This window comes from Oncorhynchus clarkii, chromosome 7 (genome assembly GCF_045791955.1).
Source record: "Oncorhynchus clarkii lewisi isolate Uvic-CL-2024 chromosome 7, UVic_Ocla_1.0, whole genome shotgun sequence".
In the NCBI taxonomy this organism is placed as follows: domain Eukaryota; kingdom Metazoa; phylum Chordata; class Actinopteri; order Salmoniformes; family Salmonidae; genus Oncorhynchus; species Oncorhynchus clarkii.
Window position 1 is genome coordinate 68582717 of NC_092153.1, and position 9184 is coordinate 68591900.

At 43.9% G+C, this 9184-nt stretch overlaps 1 protein-coding gene across 1 annotated transcript; it reads left to right on the plus strand.

The window, feature by feature from the left end:
- Positions 1–4129: 4129 nt before the first annotated feature.
- Positions 4130–8423, plus strand: LOC139412667 (inositol 1,4,5-triphosphate receptor associated 2-like). Its single transcript, XM_071159328.1, has 13 exons — positions 4130–4141; positions 4287–4341; positions 4496–4568; positions 4871–4901; positions 5017–5157; positions 5331–5453; positions 5597–5738; positions 5998–6044; positions 6182–6232; positions 6370–6467; positions 6826–6930; positions 7124–7285; positions 7573–8423. The coding sequence occupies exons 1-13, from the start codon at positions 4130–4132 to the stop codon at positions 7715–7717; spliced, it is 1185 nt and encodes a 394-aa protein (XP_071015429.1). The 3' UTR covers positions 7718–8423.
- The last annotated feature ends 761 nt before the right edge of the window (positions 8424–9184 follow it).

Genomic DNA, 9184 nt, shown 5'->3' on the forward strand with positions numbered 1-9184 from the left:
GCTCAGGACCTCAGACTGGGGCAAAGGTTCACCTTCCAACAGGACAACGACCCTAAGCGCACAGCCAAGACAACGCAGGAGTGGCTTCGGGACAAGTCTCTGAATGTCCCTGAGGGGACCAGCCAGAGCCCGGACTTGAACCCGATCAAACATCTCTGGAGAGACCTGAAAATAGCTGTGCCTCGACGTTCCCCATCCAACCTGACAGAGCTTGAGAGGATCTGCAGAGAAGAATGTGAGTAACTCCCCAAATACAGGTGTGCCAAGCTTGTAGCATCATACCCAAGAAGACTCAAAGCTGTAATCGCTGCCAAAGGTGCTTCAAAGTACTGAGCAAAGGTTCTGAATACATAAATGTGGTATTTCAGGGAGGGCGGGGTTTATACATTTGCTAACATTTCTAAACCTGTTTTTGCTTTGTCATTGATGAGGGGGGGAACTATTAAACAATTTTAGAATGAGGCTGTAATGTAACATTTGGAAACAAAATCAGGGGGTCTGAATACTTTCTGTATGCACTTTATATTATCATCCTTCTGCCTCTGACTGCTGTCCAATAGCATAAACGCCCCCTAGGCACTTCATTGAGATCTAAAAGGGTGTATTAGTTATGTATGGTTAAAAACCAACCAGATCCTCTGATTGGCTTGGTGGAATTTGCCATAATGTTTACACAAATCCAATCCTTTCAGCTCTACTCAAGTAGCTATAGGCATTCAAGTTGAGTTAGATGTGTGAAGGGGAGAATGAGTGAGCTCTGACATCGCAACCATGAGCATATTCATTACGCTGATTTTGTTAAAGTGAAGCAAACGGAACAAAACGGGAAGGGACCTACCAGAATTTGTCAAATATAAACTCTTGTTTTAACTGGTAAGCCAAGGAGGAGGACTGTTTGGAAGTTTGTTTAGTCTAGCATTCTAGCTTCAGGTGAAGTTCACTCTTGTATGAGTGAGCAAGACTTCACTCAAACAAGTGTGCATGTGTTTTGGGGTTGAGGGTGGTCCCTAATCTGTCTTTATCACCAACTCTTGGATGCATTCCCTCTAGAAAACCATGACTCCCCCACTAGTGTGAGGGAACAAAGCTGGTGGGAATTCAAACAGCTGTCAGGGGAACTTTAAAAAGCCAATATAAGGAAAAGGGAAGGAGAACGGGGAAGAAGAGCGAGGAAGGAGTGTGGGCAGCATCACAAGACCGGAATGTCACTGTGCTCAGTAGCTCCTGAAAAACAAAACATCATTGGACACCATGGGCCTCACTACACCGGTAAGATAATAATGGTGTCCCATCATATTCAAAATGGCCGTGCAACTGTTTTGGCAGTTTAGTAGATTGTATTAAGATATCTAACACTGTTTCAAAATGAACTACTTGTTTTTTTGAGACTCAAAGTTTTTAGTTCTATGTTGGATTATTTTGTGACCACTTTGGTCTGTGTCTTCTGTGTCTAAATAACGGAATGTCTATAGGCCTATACATATTTGGCTGAATCTCTGTCATTTCACAACTATCACAGTCCTCCATAACTAAATATGGATGTTTCCCTTTTGTTTAGACTATAAAATGTAGCTCCAAAGTAAATAGAGGGAGAATACAAGTTGACTTCAGTGTGTATCTATGCTGCTTTTTGGAACTGTTTTAAACTTAGAGAAGAGAACAGTTAAAGAAGAGCATCAGCTTATTAGTGAAACAGTGACTGGTCTATTGAATAAATGGTTTAAAGGATAAACAATAGTACCAGTCAAAAGTATAGACACACCTACTCATTCAAGGATTTTTCTTTATTTTTACCATTTTCTACATTGTAGAATAAGACATCAAAATTATGAAATAACACATATGAAATCATGTAGTAATACAGAGGGTTAAACAAATTTAAAATATATTTTAGATTCTTCAAAGTAGCCACCTTTTCCCTAAATGACAGCTTTGCACACTCTTGGCATTCTCTCAACCAGCTTCATAAGGAATGCTTTTCCAAAAGTCTTGAAGGAGTTCCCTCATATGCTGAGCATTTGTAGGCTGATTTTCCTTCACTCTGCGCTCCAACTCATCCCAAACCCTCTCAATTGGTTTGAGGTCGGGTGATTGTGGAGGCCAGGTCATCTGATGCAGCACTCCATCACTCTCTTTGGTCAAATAGCCCTTACACAGCCTGGAGATGTGTTTTGGGTCATTGTCCTGTTGAAAAATAAATGATAGTCCCACTAAGCACAAGCCAGATGGGATGGTGTATCGCTGCAGAATCCTGTGGTAGCTATGCTGGTTAAGTGTGCCTTGAATTCTAAATAAATCACTGAGTGTCGCCAGCAAAGCACCCCCACACCTCCTCCTCCATGCTTCACGGTGGGAACCACACAGATCATCCGTTCACCTACTCTGCATCTCACAAAGACACGGCGGTTGGAACCAAAAATCAAAATCAAAAAATCAATCAAAATTTGGACTCATCAGACCAAACGACAGATTTCCACCGGTCTAATGTCCATTGCTCATGTTTCTTGGCCCAAGCAAGTCTCTTCTTATTATTGGTGTCCTTTAGTAGTGGTTTCTTTGCAGAAATTCGACCATGAAGGCCTGATTCATGCAAACTCCTCTGAACAGTTGATGTTGCGATGTGTCTGCTTATTAAACTCTGAAGCATTTATTTGTGCTGCAATTTCTGAGGCTGGTAACTCTAATTAACTTTTCCTCTGCAGCAGAGGTAACTCTGGGTCTTCCTTTCCTGTGGCGGTCCTCATGAGAGTCAGTGTCATCATAGAGCTTGATGGTTTTTGCGACTTCACTTGAAGAAGAAGTTTTTGAACTGTTCCGTATTGACTGACCTTCATGTCTTAAAGTAATGACGGACTGTCGTTTCTCTTTGATTATTGGAGCTGTTCTTGCCTTTATATGGATTTGGTCTTTTACCAAATAGGGCAATCTTCTGTATACCCCCCTACCTTGTCACAACACAACTGATTGGCTCAAATGCATTAAGAGTAAATAAATTCCACAAATTAACTTCTGACAAGGCACACCTGTTAATTGAAATGCATTCCAGTTGACTACCTCATGAAGCTGGTTTAGAGAATGCCAAGAGTGAGCAAAGCTGTCATCAAGGCAAAGAGTGGCTACTTTGAAGAATATAAAATATATTTTGATTTGTTTAACACTTTTTTTGGTTACTACATGATTCCATATGTGTTATTTCATAGTTTTGATGTCTTCACTGTAATTATACAATGTAGAAAATAGTTTAAAAAAAATAAAAAAAACTTGAATTAGTAGGTGTGTCCAAACTTTTGACTGGTACTGTATGTCAGAGACATCTTAAGACAGTGTATTAACCTCAGGTCTTATAGTATGTAACTGCTGTACTTTCATGTTATGATGTGAATATTGTGACTGTCCACTGTCAAAGTATGGACTATTAATGCTACTTTAGAATATTAGACAATAAGTGTTTATAGTGACACTTGTACATGCTTCTGTCTGGACTTTTATGGTTATATTGTTAGTATTAGATGTGTGGGTGTTTCCTAAAGCAAGCCAGCTGTTTATCCTCAGGTTAAACTCATGTAGTTAATGATTGTCCTTTTCCTCTCCTCCTTTGTGATCAGATAGTCCCTACCCCCACTTCTGTTTGTTTATAGCTACTGCATATCTTTCTCTCTCTGTTCTCCAGCATGCTCCTCTGTGTCCCTGTTTCCCCCGTGGTACTGTGCTCAGACACAGCCTCTATTGAAACTGAGAGCTGCCTGTTAGCTTTCTCTACTCACTCTTAAAGGATGTCACATTATGAATTGAGTGTTAAACTTGTGACCTGGGGGCATGATGTGACCTGTGAGCATGATGTGAATGAAATTGTGGGCCATCTTTCTCTGGGCCATCTTTCTCTGTGGGCCATCTTTCTCTGTTTTCCCTTCCTTTAACAGGGTGTGTGGTGTGTGTGTGTGTGTGTGCCATCTTTCAATATACTTGTAGAACAGAAGTCTGAATCTTATTTGTGTGTTCTTTCTTTCTCTCTCTCTCTCAGCAGTGAGGTATTCTTTCTGTAGGGTTGGTAAAAAGTATCAGGGGTGTGGAGAAAGATATAAACAACACTGTACTCACACTCTGTACCACTCTGCCTAACACTGGGACCATGAATGCACAGGTAAGCAGAAACATTTATTTCTTAATGAAACATTCTTAAACCAGGCAAGTCTATTGAGAACTTGTCCTTATCTACAATAACAGCCTGGCCACGAGGTTGCTAACTGATTTGTGTGTCGTCCCTCTCCCAACACCCTGCTAAAAAGGCCACTCCCTGTGAGTATGCTGGCATACTGGGGGACAGCTCGGACTCTGACGAAGGTAAGGAATCCGTTTTGCTGCCTGAGCTGCATCGTTGCCAGCAACAGGACGTGGCTGTACTTCCATTTCCTGTCCTCTCTGTTGTTGTATGCTAGCGAAGCTATGTACACTCTGTCCTCTCTTCTCCTCTCCTCTCCTCTGCTCCTCTCCTCAGAGCCCAGTCCAGAGGATCAGCTGGCTATCTCCTGGGAGCACCTTCCTATACTGGAGAGATTGGGCCTCAGCAGGTCAGTTTATACCGGAGAGATTGGGCCTCTGCAAGTCAGTTTATACTGGAGAGATTGGGCCTCTGGAGGTCAGTTTATACTAGAGAGATTGGGCCTCAGGAGGTCAGTTTATACTAGAGAGATTGGGCCTCAGAAGGTCAGTTTATACTAGAGAGATTGGGCCTCAGAAGGTCAGTTTATACTCGGACACACTTTAACTTTTTCGATAGTCACAACCTCACTCTTCTCTTACCTCTCCCTCCCCTTTCTTCCCCTTTCCCCTATCCTGGCTCTCTACCTCACATTTTCTCTCCTGCCCTCAGTGGTACAGAGATGACTGAAAAGGAAGTTGAGGTGAGAATTCTTTGCGATTAGTACACTTGGACAAAGAGACTACATGCACCCACATGCAGACGCACGCACACACACACACTGCACACTCATCCACACACTGTTCTGTCCCCTATAGAATGCGTTTACCCAGCTTGCACTGGCGTTCCGTTGTGACCAGTACACCCTAACCCAGAGACTGCAGGCTGAGGAACACGACAGAACAGTGGCCCAGGAGAACCTCATCCTTGAACTGGAGCAAACCAGAAACACACTGCAGGTAGGGGTGTGTACACGTGTGTTTGACCTGGCTGCTTCACAGTTAATGGTCTGATAAATGTATGTTTCAAGTTTAAACCGTACCTCTCTCTTCCTCCACACTTCCTTTCTCTTTTTACTATATCTATCCTCCAATCTTCTATTTCCCCCCCCCCCCCCCCCCCTCTCACCCAGTATCTGAGAGGTAGATGTGTAGATGCTGAGATGCTGAGTCGTATTGAGGCCAGTCTGGACACAGTGCTGGACGGCGTGAGTGACATCATCACTGCTGCTGAGATGCTGGGGACCGTGCACCAGGTGAGACTGTCGTGTAATCCTAGGCTTGCTCTTTTGAGGTATAAATCCAGGTTTTGTTTAGTGCTCTGTGAAAAATATATTTGTTCAAAACTGTTATACATGTAGTTTGTTTGAAACTTTGATAAATGTTTCTGCCGGGTCAGGAGGCGCGTGTGTGTCATTCTGTGGAGATGATGGGTATACACGTGGAGCATCTGAAGCGTCGTCACGCTGTGGAGAGATCCGAGCTGTTGGAGACCAGGAAATGTTTCCACCGCAGCCGGGGCAGGAGACACAGCGACTCAGGTCTGAGTGCTGCTCCTCAATGGATTTTTTTGTGAACAAGTGAAAGGAAAATTAATCACAAAGCAGTGACTTTTCTGAATACTTTGATTCTTAAAGTACATTTATTCTTAAAAGAACAATTAATTGTAAGTAGGCCTGATCCACTATAAGTGGCTGATTTTCATAATAGGAGCACAGTATCCTCTGACTGTACAGTATAACAAAACTCTCCACATATGGAAAATCTGTGTTCTGACTGTTGGCTTTTGAATCATTACAGAGGATGGAGACGTTAGGCACCTGTTTGCCAGGCGAGACTCCCAACATGTAACACAGTTCACTTCATTGCTTTTCATATCCTTCCTTCAAATATCTCAGTTAAATAAATAGAAAATATCAGTGAGGGCAGCCCAGTGGCTTGAATTCTAACATTTTTAAATGTTTCACTTCCCCGACTTTCTCAGACCCTCCTTCGGCGAAGAGTCAGCGTCACACTAATCCCAACGGGATCCCAGGTTAGAAACAATAACACTAAGACCTACTCCCATTGTGGTCCTGTGATCATGGTATGCATAACTCTAATTCTATGCTGACCTCTCTTTTCTCCCCCCTCTTCAATTGCCTCTTTCCCCCCTCTCATTTTCCCTCTCAGCTCAGCGACCTGGAGACCAAGTTCCAGGAGGGTTGCAGGGCCAGTGCTGCCACTGACAGCCAGGGGCCAGAAGGGGGCAGTGTGAACCAAGCCAGCAGGTACAAGACAATCTGCCCTGTCATTAGTGCAGTTAGTGCACTGAGAGTCATCTGCACGGTCAGTTGTCACTAGTCGCTAGATGGCCATGCTAGTCACTAGTCAATGTGGAGGCTTTCATACGCATACAGGCTTAGACACAAGTGCACGGACTATAGTATAAACCTATGATGGATTTAACTGCTGTAGAGAACACATTGTGTGTGCATGGTGTCTGCTGATCTTATGGCTTATCAATGTGCTGTGCCTTGTGTTCATACCATCAGAACTATACAGACCTCTGTAACAGCAGCATTGTTTGTTGTTATAGTATTACCTTGTTTAGTTGGAAGTGTAAATTTAACTGTTTCCTTTTTAAAGGCCCTCTGAGATGTCCCCCCACCACACCCCCCTCCTGCTCAGACAGAGCTCCACACAAAGCTCCCAGAGCCTGGAGGAAGAGAGCGAGGTAGCCCCTCACACCAGGTGGGTAGCCCCTCACACCAGTTAGGTAGCCCTTCATACCCCATGTAGGTAGCCCCTCACACCAGGTGGGTAGCCCCTAACTCATCAACAGGTTCCCCATTTATGACTCATTGACATTTAAATAATGGCCAACGGGTCACGTGCGACTGACGCAGGGCTGACCATACTGTGTGGGTGGTTGTGTGTGTTTCAGTTCCCTGCAGATGACGCTACATCACAGGCGGAGGTCTGCAATCGTGACGCGTGAGGCTAGTTCAGAGGAGGCCAAAGCCAAGGAGTCAAGAGCGGGGTCTGGAGTGGGGGCAGGGTCTGGAGCAGGCACATCCGAGACCACCACAGTCTGCACCACAGAACCGTGAGTGTTAAGATGACTTAACATTATTAAGCTGCTATTAAGTCATATTAAAATGTATTAAGATAACACCATATTATTCAACTGATATAGCAGACAGTTGTCATTATCTGGCCAGGCTAAAAAAGTATGTATATTGAAGGCAATAGTGACACACAGCCTGGGATTCCCTGTAAACAAACATGCAACTTTTAGATAATGATGATGAAGACATAAATCTGGCCATAGCATGAATACTGGAAATTTGCTGAGATCATGATTTTAATCTGTATGCCTCCGTTTCCCTCCAGGCTAGTGGTGCTGTCAGAGCAGCGCCTCCTAGGTACATGGCTGTCTTACTGGATGTGGATGGTGCTGCTCCTCCTGGCTCTCTACTTCTTCCTGCTGCTGGGGTTCCTCCTCTGGGGTCTGAAGGTTCCACACCACAGCTTCTGATATCTCACTTCTGCTGCACTGCATCTCAGCTCTACACCACAGAGTTCTGGGATTTAGCAGACGCTTTTATCCAAAGCAACTTACAGTCATGCATATTTTTACTTCTGTAACCCTGAGGTCTAAGAACTGAATTCTGAGCTATGCACCACCACCAACTGGACCTGGCTTTGTGAATGCAGGAGTTCCCATAGTGTGGTCTGCAGTTGGGCTCTGCTCAACTACCAGAGTCTCTCGCTGTGCAGTGAGTTTAAGAGGGATGAGAGTTAAGAATGACAGAGTTAAGAATGTGCAGTAAACTCACTCCACAGCTAGCTTGAAATATCACCAACGGATAGCAAACTGGATCCTTTTCTATAGCTCAATTGGTTGGTACAGTACGTTGTTGTCATGCCTACTCCCTTCCTCAGGCGCTCGATGTTGTCGGTCTACTAAGCACTGGTCCTTGCAACCCACATTACGCACACCTGGCAATCATCATTACGCACACCTGGACTTCATCATTACGCACACCTGGACTTCATCATTACGCACACCTGGACTTCATCATTACGCACACCTGGACTTCATCACCACCCTGATTACTATCCCTTCATATAGCCCTCACCACCCTCAGTCATCAGGCTGTATTGGTTTTGTTTTCATGTCTAGACGCTGCGCTTGTTTTGTAACACGCTATGTTCATTATTATTAAACTCACCATCTGCAACTGCGTCGTCGTTGTCAAGGAGGACAGTCAAGTGTGTTTGCGATCAGAGCCCGTTATGGGGACGGGGACAGTGGAAGAAGCTATACTGTTAGCAGCACACTGAAATCTGTTTTACTGGTGCTGTGACCCAGATCTGCAGTTGTGCTCAGCTCAACGACTGTAGTCTCTCGCTGTGTAGTGAGTTTTAAGAGGGATGATTGTAACAGAGTTAAGAGCGTGCAGTAAGCTCACTCCACAGCTAGCTTGAAATGTCACCAATGGCAGCACACTGACATAGGTTTCATATATAACCATCTTTTATCATAATAAACAGATTGGACAGTGAAGAGAAGACGGGAGACTAGGAAGAATGCGAGTGAAGGTACAGTGGGCTGGCTTAGAACAGACTGACTGGTATACAGTGGGCCAAAAAAGTATTTAGTCAGCCACCAATTGTGCAAGTTCTCCCACTTAAAAAGATGAGAGGTCTGTCATTTTCATCATAGGTACACTTCAACTATGACAGACAAAATGAGAAAAAAAATTCCAGAAAATCACATTGTAAGACTTTTAATGAATTTATTTGCAAATTATGGTGGAAAATAAGTATTTGGTCACCTACAAACAAGCAAGATTTCTGGCTCTTACAGCCCTGTAACTTTTTCTTAAAGAGGCTCCTCTGTCCTCCACTCGTTACCTGTATTAATGGCACCTGTTTGAACTTGTTATCAGTATAAAAGACACCTGTCCACAACCTCAAACAGTCACACTCCAAACTCCAC

Bases quoted from the DNA above. Each gene is read 5' to 3' on its own strand.
- LOC139412667 (XM_071159328.1), top strand. The intron at 4,902-5,016 runs GTGAGAATTCTT...TGTCCCCTATAG, and splicing joins TGACTGAAAAGGAAGTTGAG to AATGCGTTTACCCAGCTTGC. The intron at 5,739-5,997 runs GTCTGAGTGCTG...GAATCATTACAG, and splicing joins CAGGAGACACAGCGACTCAG to AGGATGGAGACGTTAGGCAC.